Raw genomic sequence first — 17,784 nt, 5'->3', positions numbered from 1 at the left:
ATTAACATTATAACTTTATTTCATGGACATATTACTAACACTTTTTTAATTTCTAGATTTCACTAAAAACTACCAATAACGTCTGAAAACAGTTATCAACAGCCAAAAGTATATGTTGTAGATATAGCATGTGACATTTCTAGGGGTAGGTTTTTAACTTTTTATGGGGGTGTTGAGCTCAAAAATGCTACCAATAATAGTGAGGCCCATCCATATGGCCGCAGGGTAACAGCTACAGCTGAGCAGCAGCCGTTACCCTGATGCATATGGATGGGCCTTACTATTTTTGGGGAGTATTAATATGCTTGACACCTATAAAAATTTACCCCACACATCACAAGCTACCTATGTCTTAAACTTTAATTTTATTTGTTGATAACTGTATTTAGCCAATTTCAGCTGTTTAACAACTAAATCAATACTGAAATATTCAATATTTGGTTATCCTTTAATAGTCCCAAAAAGTGCTAACAGCTGAGTCTTAAACAACGGTTTACTGCACAGCTGCAGCTGTTACCCAGCAACCATATGGATGGGCCACCACTATTTTTGGTAGTTTTTTTTTGAGCACCCATTAAAACCTACCCCTTGACACGTCACAAGCCCTATGTACTCATTTTATTCTTGGCTGCTCCCAGCTGAGCTGCAGCTGTTACCAAGCTGCAATATCAGGATTATGGATGGGCCGCCACTATTTTTGATAGTATTTTTGAGCCCAGACATACCCCTGTTACCCAGCAACCATATGGATAGACCACCACTATTTTTGGTAGTAATTTGAGCTCAGCATTCATAAAAACCTACCCAGACACATCACAAGCCCTATCTATACATTCTACCTTTGGCCACTCCCAGCTGAACTGCAGCTGTTACCCGGCCGTTACTATTTTTGGTAGTTTTTTTTGAGCTTAGCACCCATAAAAACCTACCCATAGACACCTCAAAATCCCTATCTATTCTTTCTACTCTTGGCCGCTCCCAGCTGTACTGCAGCTGATACCCAGCCGCCATATGGATGGGCCGCCACTATTTTTGATAGTATTTTTGAGCTTAGCACCCATAAAAACCTACCCCTAGACACGTCACAAGCCCTATCTACTCATTCTACTCTTGGCCGCTCCCAGCGGAGCTGCAGCTGTTACCCAGCTGCCATATGGATGGGCCGCCACTATTTTTGGTAGTATTTTTGAGCTCAGCATCCTTAAAAACCTACCCCTAGACACGTCACAAGCCCTATCTACTCATTCTACTCTTGGCTGCTCCCAGCTGAGCTGCAGCTGTTACCCAGCTGCCATATGGATGGGCCGCCACTATTTTTGGTAGTATTTTTGAGCTCAGCAGCCATAAAAACTTACCCCTAGATACGTCACAACCCATATCTACCCTTCATACTCTTGGCAGCTCCCAGCCGTTTTCAGCCGGTTCTAGCCGTTTAGCAGCTGGTACTAGAAATTTAAAAATTGGTTATTTCTATCATTTACCATGAATTAAACCCAAAATATGTTTTTAAAAGTTGATTCCTACGTAATTAATGATGAATTTGCCCTGAAAATAGGCAAAAAACGGCTAAACGGCTGAGCTGCTAGCCGTTAGCCGTTACTTTTCCAACTTTTTGTTCGATTTAGGGAAAATAGACCTACCAAGGATTACTCATGCAAAATTTCAGATCAAAATTCGAATTCTAAGTGCCATTTAATCACTGATTACGAGATGGTTGCATTAAAACCCCCCCCCCCCCCTTATTTCAGACGAGCCAGATACCAAACTGTACTCAATGGCTTTGACCTCAATGACCGACTTGATCAGAGCTTCGACTACTTCCATGACATCTGTACCTAAACCATTGAAGTTTATGATCCCCCACTATGACAAAATGAAGGAGGTTTATGCTAAGATTACAGATGAGTCAGTTAAGGTAACAAAATAAAAATGATACATAACAATTACAACGTGCTAATATTATGAACAAACAAGAAAAGCTGAAAAATAATTCACTTTTGTTTGAATAATATTTACCTATTTAATCTTTTTTATTCAAACTAGCAATTTTATTGCAATATTATCTGCCAAGTAGAAGGATGTCATGCTTCAGTTTGTTATCTATTGGTTTTTATTTTTTTTATTTCGGAAAATAGTATTGCAGAATAATTTTACTGAGACCAGTGAAAATTTTTCATTTCAATCCTCACCCCCACCTCAATTGCCCCCCCAGAGGTGTAGATGCTAGTAAGATATGTAGATTTAAACGTTTTTCAAGCTTTGGAACTTTTGCCTCCCAAAGTTCTGATTTGACTAAAACCCCCATTATTTAGACTCAATGTGCTGATGTAGTTTCCTGCCTGGCGATGACTATGTCTGAAGAAAGAGAATGTCTTCAATACAGATTAAAGGTATACATCAACAAAATAAAATCATAATTTGACAAGAATGGTTTGCAAATGCATTAAATTTGTTATACTTTTTTTGTTTTCTATTTGGTAGTGGATTTTTTTTTCTTTCTATTTGGTAGTGGAATTTTTTGTCTCTTTTTGGTGTATTTCTTATACAAGAGAAAAGTATTTTACTAGTTAACTCTGGAACTTTAGATTTTATTAGAATGTATAATGTATTTATATTAGGGTAACCTTAGTACTGAGTCCATAGAGATGTGGGGACATGAGTATGTGAGGCATTTAGCTGGAGAGGTAGTTACTGAGTACAACTCTCTTCCAGAGGAAGCAGGTACCTATTTATAAATATACACATATAGATTCAGGGATATATGTTATTAATAAGGCGTTGACACATTCGTGTTTTTTCTAAGGGACCTACTTTTGTAAAGTTTCTCTTATCCTGCCATTTTTTCTTCTTTTTTTTCACAAATGTATTGTCAGTCGTCTTATATTTTCCTTAGCAAAAAGTTCTTTATTTCTGTAGGCATAATCTAAAGAGAAAAAAAAACCGTTCAACAACATCCTTTTATCCAAACCCAATTTATTTCTATTTTTAGATGACAAGCGCAAAGAGCTGGTAAAGGTTGCTTTGTTTATTGTTCCCTCTCAGATGAGTCATCATGCAGAGGCTGAGGCATGTGATCTTGTCATGGAGGTCGAACAACTGGATCAACTCATTCAGGAAAAAATACTTCATTTTTTAACATGTGCAAAAGGAGATAATGGGATTGTAATTACGAAACTCAATTTTAAGAGTAGAAGGGGGGGTGGGGGAGTGAGTTGTGTCATGTTTTTATAACTGAATCAAAATTTATTAAAAACAATGGTTGAAATATGAAGTATTTTTATAATACAGTATGTTGATGAATCCGCATATCCTCGTGTATGTTTATACCTGACCAGTTGTGTCCCCTATGTCCCAGATCCAGAGAATACAAACCTCCTGCGTACTGCTCTGGATATATTCAAGAAGTTTAATCAGCTACCACAGGTTTACTTTTAGTTTTTTATTATATTTGATTTGAAAAAGAAAGAGGACTATCCACGGACCAGAGCAAGTGCTTCTAAGCATCTTCCAGCATTGACCCATAGTATTTTTTTAGTGAATATAATAGGTTTATGTTTAATATTTGCTTTATCGACTTAAAAGTTAGGTTTCACCATGGCTTTATATGAAAAAACTTTAAAATGTAAATCAATTTTTAAAGCAATATCATCAAATGCTTTGTTGAGTTCAAAGGACAAAATAAAATAACACTGCAGAAAAGCATCAAATGTTGTAAATTGCAAAAGTACATTAATTAAACTGTTTACAAGTTACCAACCCTTTTTCTAAATATACATTTTTAATCACAATGATATACTTTTGTGTCAAAGCTTTTAAACAACAGTTTGAACTCATCAAAACATTCGATGATATTGCACCAAACAATGCTTAACATTTCAAAGTTTTTTCATATAAAACCAAGGTGAAACCTAACTTTTTAGTTGATAAAGCAAATATTAAACAAAACCTAGTATATTTACTAAAAAAATACTATGGGTCAATGCTGGAAGATGCTTAGAATCACTTGCTCTTGTTCGTGGATAGTCCTCTTTTAGTCGTTCTTTTTAAATTATACCTAGGTAGGCATTTTATCTTGGTGACAATATTCAATGTGATCATACAAATTACCTTAGAGAATTTAAACATTGTTAAAAACGCCTATCTTCTTACAAGTGTAAGTTTTTAGATTGAATATTCACATAAGTCTTTTTTGTACATTAAAACTAGCTTAGACAAATCTCAGTTTTAAGTCTATTGGTTAGCATTTTTAATAGTAATTCCTTTTTTTAATTATGTTTAGGCAATGCGATTGGCCTTGCAATTGAACGACCGCGAGAAAGTTGAAGAAATATTTAACAACTGCACCGATACTACCATTAGACGCCAGCTGGCCTTCATGTTGGGTCGTCAACAGTTCTATCTTGAACTTCCCGAGGAGACTGACGACTATGATGATCTGAACGACATTATGTCCAACGTCCAGCTGAATAATCACTTCTTGAACTTGGCCAGAGAGTTGGATATCATGGAGGCTAAAACTCCAGATGATGTCTATAAATCTCATCTTGATAATGTTAGATCTTATGGAAGCTCTGTTGATTCTGCCCGCCAAAATTTAGCGTCAAGTTTTGTCAATGGTTTTATTAACACTGGTTTTGGCAAAGATAAGCTTCTGATGGAGGATGGAAACAAATGGTTGTATAAGAATAAGGAGCATGGTATGTTATCCGCAACTGCTAGCATTGGACTTATTCTTTTGTGGGACGTTGACGGAGGTCTCACCCAGATTGACAAATATCTGTACAGCAAGGAAGATTGGATAAAGTCCGGAGCACTGCTTGCCTGTGGTATAGTCAACACTGGTGTCAGAAATGAATGTGACCCTGCCCTTGCCTTGCTCTCTGATTACGTGCTTCATAATAGTAATGTTATGAGATTGGGTGCCATTTTCGGTCTTGGTCTGGCATATGCAGGATCTAACAGAACAGATGTTATTCAGTTGTTGTTGCCTGTGTTTGCCGATGCCAAGTCTAATATGGAGGTTGTTGGTGTGACAGCTCTGGCGGTTGGTATGATTGCTGTTGGATCCTGCAATGGGGAAGTGACTTCTACTATTCTACAAACATTGATGGAGAAATCCGCCACTGATTTCAAGGTATGTTTATAAGTCAACCTATTTTGAATTTTATTCACTTCACACTAATGTTTTTAGTTGGGATTAATTTGCAAATGGTGACTTTAAATTGTTTAGTTTGGCGAGCAAGGGCTGAACAAAATTCGGTCACGCTTGTACCAAATCTCTAATAACAGGATAATGTAGTTTTTTTTTTTTACGTACTCACTTTATTTTTATCTTTTAAAATTACACCCAACTATAAACGGAGGTGATTTTTTTCAATTTTTAACAATGTTATCTAATTTGCCTTTGTCTTTCAGGATTGTTTCGCTAAATACCTTCCTTTGGGCATCGGTCTTTGCTTCCTTGGCAAACAGGACGCGGCTGAGGCCACCATTGCCGCACTCGAGGTCATACCAGAGCCGTTCAGACAGACAGCCACCACGTTAGTGGAAATCTGTGCCTATGCCGGAACTGGAAATGTTCTAAAAATTCAACAACTCTTGCATATTTGCTCTGAACATTATGAAGCCGAGAAAGAGCCAGAAAAGAAGGACAAAAAGAAAGATGACAAAGAAAAGGACAAGAAGGGTGAAGATGAATCTAAGGAGGAGGTTAATCTTGACCTGTCTGGCCAACAAGCCATTGCTGTCCTTGGTCTCGGCTTAATTGCCATGGGTGAGGATATTGGTAGTGAGATGATGTACCGTACTCTGGGACATCTGATGCGCTATTGTGAACCTGTAATTAGGCGCGCAGTTCCTCTGGCTCTTGCTCTTACATCTGTAAGTAATCCCAGACTTAATCTTCTTGACACTCTCAGCAAATTCTCTCACGATTCTGATGCTGAAGTTGCCCAGAATGCTATTTTCGGACTTGGAATGATTGGAGCTGGTACAAACAATGCCCGACTGGCTGCTACCCTCAGACAATTGGCTCAATACCATGCCAAGGACCAGAATAACTTATTTATGGTAAGAATTGCACAAGGTTTGGTTCATTTAGGCAAGGGTACCCTTACCCTGAACCCCTTCCATTCTGACAGAACCTTGATGTCTCCTGTTGCCATGGCTGGACTTATGTCTGTGTTGGTGGCTATGTTGGATGTCAAGACCACAATCCTGGGCAAATCTCACTATTTGCTGTACGGATTATCAACAGCTATGCAGCCTAGAATGTTAGTCACATTTGACGAGGAGCTACGACCTCTGCCTGTATCAGTTCGTGTTGGTCAAGCTGTTGATGTTGTTGGCCAAGCGGGTAAGCCCAAGACAATCACTGGCTTCCAGACACACACCACACCTGTCCTCCTTGCTTTTGGTGAGAGGGCCGAGTTGGCCACTGAGGAATATTTACCTGTTACAACCATCATGGAGGGATTCGTTATATTAAAGAAAAATCCAGATTATTAAGTATTCAGTTCTACTATTATTATTTTTATTTAAAACATTGCAATTGTGATAAGCTTTTATGTGTTGAATGCGGATGAAAGAATTTTCATTTGATTAATCTTTGTGAATGTGATGTGCTAAGTCACAATAACTTATTTAACTAAAATTCATGTTGTAGATATATTATAAAATGGCTGAATTAAAGGCAGTTGTTGCTTTGTATCAGGATCTTTCCAAAGAATGGGGCAAAGGAACTGGTAGAAATTTAGATAAGGTTAGATTATAATTTCATTTATTATTCTAAAAAACATTTGAACATGTTTGATTTTATATTATCAAATAACAGATAAATGATGATTCGCCAAAAAAAAATTCTAAATCCAGTGATCTAAAGGGATAAGACAATGGCCAATAAGTTGATATAAACACAAAATTAACTCTTCTGTGGACAAAATTAGTGGTTGAAACGTTTCTTGGATACTCAATTTATTTAATCAAGCAATCAAAAAAATCAATAAAAGTCCCGATAGTTGTTAAGCTAACGTTATTATAAAACTTTGGGGACTAGTGTAAAAAGCCCTATGTTTCTTTCGTCCTTGAAAAAATCAAAAAATGATTTTGACTTGTGTACCTAAAAGTTTTCTATCAGTTGAAATATCCCTCTATAACTTATTAATTTATTTTATTTTTTTTTAGGTTGGAACATATTTGGAAAAGCTGAAGTTAAGCTTGACCCAACTCTCTTTCCTACCAACTAGGGGAGAAGACTCAACCATTCAGGTTGTCATCTATTTTGATTTTATTAATAAGTAGTAAAAAAAACTGACAATTTAGTCACAGGGAGTGCAGCAATATCAAGATCAGACGAATGAATGTGCGTGCTATTATACATATCATACATATCAAAGGTTGAAATGAAAAGCAAGAAATACACTTTGGTAGTTGCAGACGCGAAAGGGAACCATGGCATATTAAATTTTGTATACTTTCTCGATATCTTTATGATCAATGGATTTCAAAGCAATGAGCTTGAGTGTAATTTTTTGCATATCTTAGCCGATTTTCATCTGATTTTGGGGACTGAAAGCACAATTTTTATTCGTTCTATCGTTACTGTTAGTAATTGGATGTCATTTCTATCAGACCTCAGATATTCAATAATTTTTTATCTTATAGGAGCTGAATGTTTCACGTGACACTCTGGAAATTGGAGCACAGTATTCTGTGGCCAGGCAGGATACCCAAGCTTTCCAGAGATACATGGCTCAACTACAGTCTTACTATTATGATTATGCAGGTATATATACATAGATAGATAGGATACACTAGATGTAGATACATGTCTCAACTATAGTCTTACTATTATGATTATGCATGTACAGTATATATAAATAGGAGTAACATTAGATCTATAAACAAGTAGAATCTAGACTTAATTTTTTGACGGTCTGAAGAACTCTGAAGTCTAAAGTTTTTTTTGTTACGATTAGAAGCTTAGGCACAAAAAAGATTTAGCAATTAATAACAGACATTGAACTGAATAAATATAAATTTTTAGACAAGCTACCTGAATCTGCATTCAAATGGCAGTTATTGGGTCTGAACCTTCTGTGTCTCCTGTCACAAAATCGAGTTGCTGAATTCCATACAGAATTAGAAAGAATTCCACTTGAACAAATACAAACTAATGTTTATATCAGGTAGCAATATTCAATTAAATTATATTATGTATAAGGTTTCTACTTGTAACGATAAGTATTTTTACGCATTAACTATTGATAAAAAAAATATGTTTTTAAATTAAGAAGAAGAAAAATCTTTATAGCTTAAAAAACATGATGTTTTATATAGTCTTTTTAAGTAGGCTTGGTTTTAGAAACGCTTCGCTATTTTTTGTTGAAATCACCATTTTAAAAAAAAGGATCTATCAGTTACGGATGGATGGACGGGCCTATCCTTAAAGAAGTAATAGCAAGGATGACAACAACCATAAAAGCGAAGCTTTGAAGTCAACGGTTTTTACACTGTTTTTACGTTTTTACTTACATTTTGGACTTAAACTATTGTTCCTTATTTTCCTAGGGATCATTGTTTCTAAAATTAGATGGAAAGAGCTAACTCGGACGAACGTACGGATAAACAGAACCTAATTTAAAAAATAAGCTTTGCTTTAAAATTTACACAATTTTGTTTTTAGACACCCTGTATCCCTGGAACAGTATATTATGGAGGGCAGTTATAACAAGATCTTGCACGCCAAGGGAAATGTTCCAGCTGAATCTTTCAAATACTTCATTGATATCCTTCTGAACACAGTCAGGTAAATAAACAAACAACTGATTGTTTATTGTATAATTAGGTTTAAAATCCAATGGTTGATAATATTAAGGGGGGGGGGGGGGGGAAGTCTTGACACATTTGCGTAAACAGGGAGTATAGGCTTTATCTTTGGACTGAGAGTATAGGTTATTAGGGATAAAATCATTCTTATATGATGAATTTTCCCAAGTTTTAAGATTTTTTGGATAGGCCTCCAGGTTCCGGAGCTCAAAACTTCCCCCCCCCCCCTTATTCAAGTGCATAGGCGTCCAAGGGGGGGGGGTAATGGGCCATTTGGCACCCCCAAACGATTTGTGAACAATACCCCCCCCAAAAAAAAATTACCCCTACCTTGGGGGTGCCGTAGGCACCCCCAACGATTTTGGGGGGGGTATTTACCCCCCTCAAACCATTTTGGTGGGGGTAATTACCCCCCCCAAAATAAATGTTCTTTAAAAAAAAATTTTGGGGGGGGGTATTTACCCCCCCCAAATTGAATGTTCTTAAAAAAAAAATTTTACTGTCCAACCAGGTAAAACAGTTCTTAACCATGATAACAAAAAATTTAATAGTTTGATCATGTTTTATTTGCTTGGGCCTTTATAAGGGCTAAAACCATCCCGGGGATCTATGATGTAATTGTAAAGCACTGAAGATTCCATAAAATAGATACCTAACTAAATTAAATATTTCATTAAATAATGAAAAAGAATTTCTATAGGCGATTTCTTTTGGGAGGATGTCAGGGTGTCTCAAAACTAGTTATAAAACTTACCAGGACCTATAAGACGCTTCACTTTAAAGTAAAATCATATTGGTTCATTGGTTAGTGAGTTAATTATTGTATTTTTATGTTCTAAAGAATGAGATACTACTATATATTTGAATAGTAGTGGCGCCCTTAGCATCTAAGAACTCGTGTTTTCTAAAGGGTAAAAAGGGAGGAGAAAAATAGCCTAAAACCACTCAAAGGATTGACCTATAATAGTGTGGAACCATCATGGGATCTATGTGAAGCTTTCCTAAAAAGGAGAACTCAGTATTAAAAGTAATGAAATCTGAAGCTATAGTCAAATAAACCTTACTTACTACTTTATGTTATAAGATAGTACTTATTAACTTAATAGATTAGGTAGGTGCTTTTTTTACATAATTAAATTACCCCCCCCCCAAAATTTTACCCCCGGGGTAAATTAGTTTGGGGGGGGTAATTACCCCCCCCCCAACAGATTTGGGGGGAGTATTTACCCCCCCCCAACAGACTTTAGGGGGGGTAAAAAAAAATTTCGGCGCGCTTCGCGCGCCATTTTACCCCCCCCAAACACGAATTACCCCCCCCCCCCTAAATTTTTTTACCCCCCCCCCAAAAAAAAGCTTGGACGCCCCTGTTCAAGTGCACAAAGATATTTATTTCTCGTATTCATTCGAATCCGGTGGATAGGAACCGGTTCTCATCCATACGAAAAAACTATGTCTAGCATCGTATTATATCCAGCTTTCTACGAATATAAAAATGTACAATCAAAAGATTAAAACTAGTTTTTTTAGTACATTCGATATCCACGGAAAGCCGTTTATAATACGATGCGAGAAATAACTATTATACAATATAGATATTAGATTTAGTAATTTTGCATATCAGCCAGTAAATTAAAAAAAATATTTTATGGTTAATTTGTATTTTGGTTGGGGTAATAAGAAATAAAAACATCGCTAAAACTTATGTCTTCTTTAGGGATGAAATTGCCAGTTGTCTAGAGAAATCTTACCCCGAAATTGGATGCGTTGATGCCGCGCGCATGCTGAGCCTTCCCGCCAACCAGATGGATCAGTATTGCAAAGAGAGAAATTGGACCGTTAACAATGGACGCCTCTATTGGCAGGTAAACCATTTATTTACATTTTCAACTATGTAATGTATCATTTTCATTGGATGTTTTATGAGCGGTTATGACAGTGTAGAAAATTATGCAAGAATTTGAATCCCAAATTATAATATGGTGTTTGGGTTAGTAAAAGTAGACCTATTTCCGCTTTTTCATTTAGTTTATATTTTCTTTATCAAGTGGACCTTTGTTGAAATATTTTATAATGTATCTTTCCCTCCCCCCCCAACTTCATCTTAATATTAGTTACAAAAGGCAGAAACTTGTACATTTTCAACAGGGCATGAGATCATTTTCATGTTTTCTAGTAAAATCATTTCTTTAGGTTGAGACAGACAAAGAGGATCACACTGTGCCAAGCTTACAGCTGGCCAAGATGGCCATCTCATATGCAAGAGAAATGGAACAAATTGTCTAATTTAACAAACATAAAGTCCTATATGTATTTGTATATTGTAGTGAAGTATTTTGCTATTATGTTTCTTACCAACTTAGAAGCAATTTTGTTTCACTACATTTATTTAATTTAATTATTTGTAAAAGAAGTGTAAAATTTGAATTACTCTTAACTATTTTTTGTGATTTCTTCAAGTACCTATTTAGAAAATAAATTCATGTCAATTAGAATATTTATTTTATTATTATCCCCTTTGAATAAAAATGCATGAAGTCGATATATTATTACTCAAACAAAAAAATCTTATTAAGTCCTTTGGTGAATTTGGAGCGAACAACTCGTACAAAATAAACAGCCAGTATGGCTTCGAAAACAAATGATATGCGCTGGATTAGAACCGGTTCTCAGCCAAACTGAAAATTCATGTGTCGTATCGTAACGCGAAAAATTGTCTAAATACGATATGCGATAAATAACTAATATTTGTAAAAAAAAAGTAATGAGTTTTTGCTTGTGATATTTTTCCAAGAAACCATATATGAAGAGGGGTTAAAAAACCTAAAACATACCGTATACAGATAGTCGCCAAAAATTATAGAATGATCGGTCCCGTAGTTTACGAGATCTAAGCGGACAATAAACAAACATCCTATAAGTTTACGATGAAGGATGATAGGACAGACGTAATAAGTAATTTAGTCCAATTAATTATGAATGTTCTAATATTAGATAATTATAAAACTATTCAACTCTTGTTTTCTTCCATGATTAGTGTTAATTCTTAATACGAGCCTTAATAGAAATATGTTACTTTAAACCTATTATAAAGTGTTTAATAGCATAGTAAACAAAGGGGGTCAGTTGTTCGCGTTTTTTTCCGTAAAGTTGTGTCTTACCGTTTTGTCAAATGCGCATTTTAAGTCAAACTGTTCATAATTTTAACCATTATATATACAGGGTGGGGCAAATAAGACCGGACATTTTTCAAACGACCATAGCTCCAAAACTACTTAACCAATCAGGACATTTGACCCCACTATAAAAAGCTTAGGCAATAAACTTTTTGCCCATAAAAATCTTTGAACGATGGAGGACATGTACTCCGAGCTGGCCACGCATATGTTCAACAAGGCGGATTCCGAGTGCGCCTATTTAATACCCTGGATTCTCGACTATGGCCTACTAAATCTGATCTCAGTCCATCTGTGGATAAGTTAGACTTAAAAAACTTGCTGGAGTTACTCTTAGATACATAAGTAAGACACTAGAAAAGAATAGAGCTCTCTATCCCAGCTGGCTTGGCCGTAGTACTCCGGCAAAGTGAAACGTGGCAGATTTTGACATGTCCAAAACGTCTAAAATCTTGAATAGTTCTCGGTTCTTGACTTCATGGGCCCATGTGGAACTCGTTTTAGACTATGGGTTGCATTGATAACCCTTGCTAAATCTTCATGTCATTTCCAAAAAGGTATAGTACGTTGTATAGCTCAATTGTGGCCCAAATGAGGGCCGCCGTTTCGAAGGAAAGCTTAAAAGATGGGTGAATTTGGATCCTGCGGTTACTCACGTCCCGAAGGAGATGTGTCCTCCCAGCAGCCCCTATCTTAATCTAATGTACTATTGGGCCTGGGGCTACTTTGAAGCATACACCAATGGACATGCCCATACCAAAAGAGGGCTGACGGCAATTTTATTGAATAATCTAATATTCTTATACCCAATTTGCTTCCCAGTTTTTGAAATTTAATAAAATCTTTAAAATTGGCGATTTTATGTTTACTTGATTAAAAAATATAATTTGTCCGGTCGTATTTGCCCCACCCTGTATATACAGTAGTCTGGCCCAAAATCAGGCTACTTTTTTATTTATGCCTAATTCAATGTGCGGTTCTTCGAACTTTGTAACCACTGCCTATACAGGCATTCTAAGCTAAAAATTTTGTTTCTACGATGAAAACTGATTTCGTTAGACTGATTTCCATTTTCACTATCATAATAAACATAAGGTTTCGTGATTTTAATTTTAAAAATACTAATTTAATCACATAAAATAAGTTTAGAATTAAAAATCCACCAGTAACCCTTATTTTACTTTTCTCATGTCTGTATTATGCATAGGACAAATACAATGCCTCTCTGAAATGCATGAATACTGAATAGTTCTTGTTTTTAGATATTAAATACCTTAGCTTATTGGAGCTTTAAATCAATGAGGGTTGGGTGTCAAATAAAGCTGAAAACTACCAAAGATTTATATAATGATTCAATGAAAAGCACAACCGAATTTATATTGATTCAGGGATCATTTAAATCAGACAAACAAATACTGCTTTATATTTACAATGGCAAAGCAACTAGTGAAAAAAAACTAAAACTTAAGAAACAAAAGTTTTTATTTTTAAATGAGCATAAAAAAAAATATTGAAAAATTAAATTAAGTAATGTTTAAGACATAAACAAATAAATAAATCACTGGTAACAAACAAAAACTAGGTAAATTTTCAATTTTTATGTGTGAATTCCGACTAAGGATAAAATATGTTATGTTCTGTAAGTAAACTGTTGGTTAAAGCCATTGAAATCAATAATAATACCTAATTTTAATGAGATTTTTCTATGCCAATGAAAGTTCTTAAAAATATTGTCCACGCTTTTTGCATTGCTAGAATAAAAAAGGTAAAAAATTCTATCCTTAGTCATTAAATTCGACAAAAGTTTTCTATGTTTTTTGGCAGATATTATATAACACTGCCGATTTTCTTCATTTTTTGTACAATCAATGTAATCCTAAAAAAGGGAATATAAGATATTTAGTAACCGAAGAAAGATATTTCCTTTAGCAAAAAAAATTGTGACTCATTTGGTACAAAAACATAAATAAAAGGTCCAATTGTTCTTACTTTCATATTTGTTATAATGTTACTTATATTCCTGCCTGAATTAGTTTAATATTTCTTTCTGCCTAATTCAATAGTCATTTACAGTTCTTGGGCATCTTTGATCTTTCAAAAAATCTAAGTCGAGCTGTATTTCCTTTGTGCTCCTGAAATAATAAAAGTGTAATAAGTAACTCCTTGATGTACGTGATAGATGTGTTAATAGAACACTAGTGGCTATGTCAATTGAGGTTTTAAGTTTTGTTGAGAAAAAAGTGGGAGAGGGGGATGTTAATTTTTTTCTGTGGGCGATTTTCTTAGGAGGTTGGTGGTACTTTCACCCAAAAACAATATAAACCTTTCTTTGAGAAGCTACATTGTTAAGGAGAACTATATTACTATATACGTGGTTAGCGATATAATTCGGTACAGATAGACAAACATCCTATTACTTTTATTTAAGGATTGACAAGTTTCATAATAAACAAACCAAGAAAGATATTTTGTTGAAACAAATTATTTTTTAAAATGCAAAATTAGAAATTAAAATTTACGTTTATCAGAATACTTGTCCTTGGTAATAAGAAATCCCCCCCCCCCCCCTCCCTAACACCTAAAATATTTTTGCACAATATTTACCTGCTTTTACAACAAATCAATCGTTCTAGGTTTAAGATTCCAATTTCAAACAGTCCATTTAAAGTTTCAACATACTTTTCTTTTTTTAGTTCCAGTGTGACATCACCTACACTTAATGATCGTGTCCTTTTTTCATACAAAGTATAGTCACTTATAACTTTTAAAATCTTTTTTTTTTATTGTCTGAGGTGTCATATGTGGGAGCCCAGCTATTTTCCATATTGTTAGAATTTCTGCCACCAAACACATTTCATTTTTGTTACAACTGTCACCTGATCCACATGTCAGCGAAGTTGATTTAGTTATAGATGTACAACCAACTAGATCATCTGGTTTTTAATATCTTTTACATTTTGTGCTATTTTTTTTGCATTCCATTATAAAGAGATATCTATTCAAAACAAGGGGTAATTGGTTTTTTGGCAAAGATTCACTATGACAAAGGCCGAGCCCTTGTTTTGCCCACTGGTTTCTTGTCTTGTTCATTATTATCTTTAAAAATAACATTAACACATAAATTATTAAATACAAATTCTAAAATGCAGGCGGAGAAATAGCAAGCAAGGAAATTTTGGATATAAAAAGACAGTGTTAGAAAGTGTTTTCCAATATGGCTCAGAAACCGATTAATTTCCACTGGATTAGAAATGTTTCTAAGCCATATTGAAAAATCACGTATAAAAGCTCAGTGTCTATAATACAATGTGATAAATAATTTTTCAAATAAGGAGTCAAAACCGATTAATGTCCGCTGGATTAGTACCAGTTTTCATCCCTTCTGAAAGATCATGTATAGCAGCGTATTACAGACAATTTTCCAAGAATATTAAAGTAAAAAAAAAACATACAATTAATACCAGTTTTGTTAGACTATCAGGACTAACAAAACTAGTTGTAATCTTATAATTTTTCATTTTAATATCGGCGAAAAACTGTTTATAAAATGATGCAATAAATTACTATCATAGAAAGTATAAGTTGGAATATAACTTCATTTGAAAATGAGTTTGTTTTAAATGTGTATAAGTACGGACTTTGTAGTAACGATTATAGAGTTGTTATATACTGTTTCTAAATTGAACTGTTATATTATAGGAAATTTAAAATTAAACAGAAAATTATAAAAGGTATAAATTAATGATAAAGATATCCGTTATGCACGGACGGACATACAGACCGTAATTATAGAAAAGTTTTGCTTTTTAAAAGAATATTATCTTATAGGTTATTTAATACATAAGGCTGTATCAATAGTATCACATATTTCTAAGTTTTATATTAAAAAATGCTAGGGTTTAAGAAAGAAATTTTAATGAAAACAAAATATTGTTGTATTTATTTACTTTAATTTGTCTGTTTGTTTACAATTGTACGACTCGTACGCATGCGAAAAAGCATTAAATTATAAAAAAAAGTCGTCGTTGTTCATGGAAATTAGAAAAACAAAATCTTAATAGTAAAATGCATTTCCTGTAATAGAATTATATTTTTTTTTAAATTTCTTTTAATGAAAGTTATTTTATAAATGATGTATTATGATTAAATCACGCCCGCACATCGTAATATGAATTAGGCCTTATTCTGGGCCAATCTAATATACAGTTGGTAATATCGGAACAATTTGACTTAATAAGCGCATTTGACAAAACGGTAACACTCAATTTTACAAAATGACCCCCTTTATGTAACTAAGCATCCTAATATCTATAGAAAACCCTTTGCGAAATAAAAACAAGATACATGAACAACATAAATATTTATTACATCTAAATTTTGACAATAATTTATATATTTTTCCATATAAAATATTCCATTCATAGGTTAGGCAGTAACACAAATTAACATCACTACATATGACATTATTATTTTAACATTTATTTATGTGCGCTTTTTTGTATTAACAGATATAATAGAAGGGCTTATGTGCTGATGCCTAGATCTAAAGGTTATTTAAAAATTCCATATACTATTACTTTGTAATCTATATTTATGCTCTCATTTTCCAATCCTCGCATTAAATACAGTGCACAATAAATGTTTCTAACTGTTAATTGTTAAAAAAAAAATAACCCGTTTATATTACATTATTTGAAATTTTAATACAATGTTTATTACACTGTTTTTGCTCTCCTTCTAGACAAATACAACCTCTAAGTTCTTTTCACACAAAATAATTAGATTATTGAGTATAAAATCATTGTCTGGTAAAAAGAAAATAATCCAATCGACTCCTTCTAAGATATTTTCAAAAATTAAAATGGATTTTCCAATTCAATTAGTTTGACAAAAATCCGTTGTATACAATTTTCACCAAAAAGAAATAAAACTTTTTGTTTATTTGCATCAACTGCTTCTTTAATGTCATAAATTAAACGGGCTATTTAAATACTGAGGTGAATTCTTAAAAACAATTTGCCTCACTAAAATCAGTTTGCCCCACTAAAATCAGTGAGGCTCGCTAAAAATTTAGAAGGGAATAATTTTGCCTCACTAAAATTTTAGATGGCTATTTGGCTTAAATTGTAAAAATGTAAAATTTTAGGGAAAATAACAAATAACAAAAAAACTTTTCGATAAATTCATGTCTTTCAAAAGGAAAACACAGAACAACTTTTTTTAAGTCAATGTGTTTTCAAGAATGAAACAGATAGGATTTAATCTAATTTCAATAGGCTATGATTCTATACCCAAATTTTTTTTTTTTGCTTGAAATAAACTTAAAAGTTTATGTGTCTATCTAGAAGCACAGCAGTTATCACATATAGATTCTACACATCTCATTTTCATTATTTTGTAGGATCACATATATTGAATAAGTGGTATATATCATTTACTATAAGAGATAAATGCCTAAAACGTTGTGATATGATATACTGGACCAATAAGCATCTGATTTGTAGTTAACTTTGTCCATAGGGAAAAGAAAGCGCAAATAGAATTTTCTTACTTGCTACTTTACTGGCTACTTTATATATGAAATTGAAATTTAAAAATTACATGGGTAACACCAACTTAATGTTTTATTATTTTCGTCGCTATTTATTAATTTTGTTATCCTTGATTTTTATTTACATGTTCTAATATGTTAGGATATGTATAACGTATTATATTTAGGGTAAGTTTGAAATTAGTCATGGGAACCTAGAAAACTAAACAAAAAATAATACATCTATAAACAGGA

At 33.8% G+C, this 17,784-nt stretch overlaps 2 protein-coding genes across 2 annotated transcripts in view; both read left to right on the top strand.

Moving 5' to 3' along the window:
* Positions 1-6,665, top strand: part of Rpn1 (regulatory particle non-ATPase 1) — a 137,920-nt gene extending 131,255 nt beyond the window's left edge. The window contains exons 4-10 of the mRNA XM_080175274.1: positions 1,749-1,915; positions 2,313-2,390; positions 2,619-2,721; positions 2,990-3,114; positions 3,289-3,423; positions 4,280-5,134; positions 5,416-6,665. Of these exons, the coding sequence (XP_080031400.1) occupies positions 1,749-1,915; positions 2,313-2,390; positions 2,619-2,721; positions 2,990-3,114; positions 3,289-3,423; positions 4,280-5,134; positions 5,416-6,507 (2,555 nt within the window). The 3' untranslated portion in view covers positions 6,508-6,665. The remainder of the gene's footprint in view (positions 1-1,748; positions 1,916-2,312; positions 2,391-2,618; positions 2,722-2,989; positions 3,115-3,288; positions 3,424-4,279; positions 5,135-5,415) is intronic.
* The window catches only part of LOC145330701 (26S proteasome non-ATPase regulatory subunit 8-like), a 142,564-nt gene extending 131,246 nt beyond the window's left edge, over positions 1-11,318 (top strand). Inside the window, exons 2-8 of the mRNA XM_080175369.1 lie at positions 6,667-6,760; positions 7,183-7,266; positions 7,663-7,783; positions 8,045-8,186; positions 8,684-8,806; positions 10,541-10,688; positions 11,017-11,318. Of these exons, the coding sequence (XP_080031495.1) occupies positions 6,677-6,760; positions 7,183-7,266; positions 7,663-7,783; positions 8,045-8,186; positions 8,684-8,806; positions 10,541-10,688; positions 11,017-11,109 (795 nt within the window). The 5' untranslated portion in view covers positions 6,667-6,676 and the 3' untranslated portion in view covers positions 11,110-11,318. The remainder of the gene's footprint in view (positions 1-6,666; positions 6,761-7,182; positions 7,267-7,662; positions 7,784-8,044; positions 8,187-8,683; positions 8,807-10,540; positions 10,689-11,016) is intronic.
* Positions 11,319-17,784: the final 6,466 nt, after the last annotated feature.

Source organism: Acartia tonsa, chromosome 1 (genome assembly GCF_053477335.1).
Source record: "Acartia tonsa isolate MP-2025a chromosome 1, ASM5347733v1, whole genome shotgun sequence".
In the NCBI taxonomy this organism is placed as follows: domain Eukaryota; kingdom Metazoa; phylum Arthropoda; class Copepoda; order Calanoida; family Acartiidae; genus Acartia; species Acartia tonsa.
This window is presented reverse-complemented; position numbering and strand designations above follow the sequence as displayed.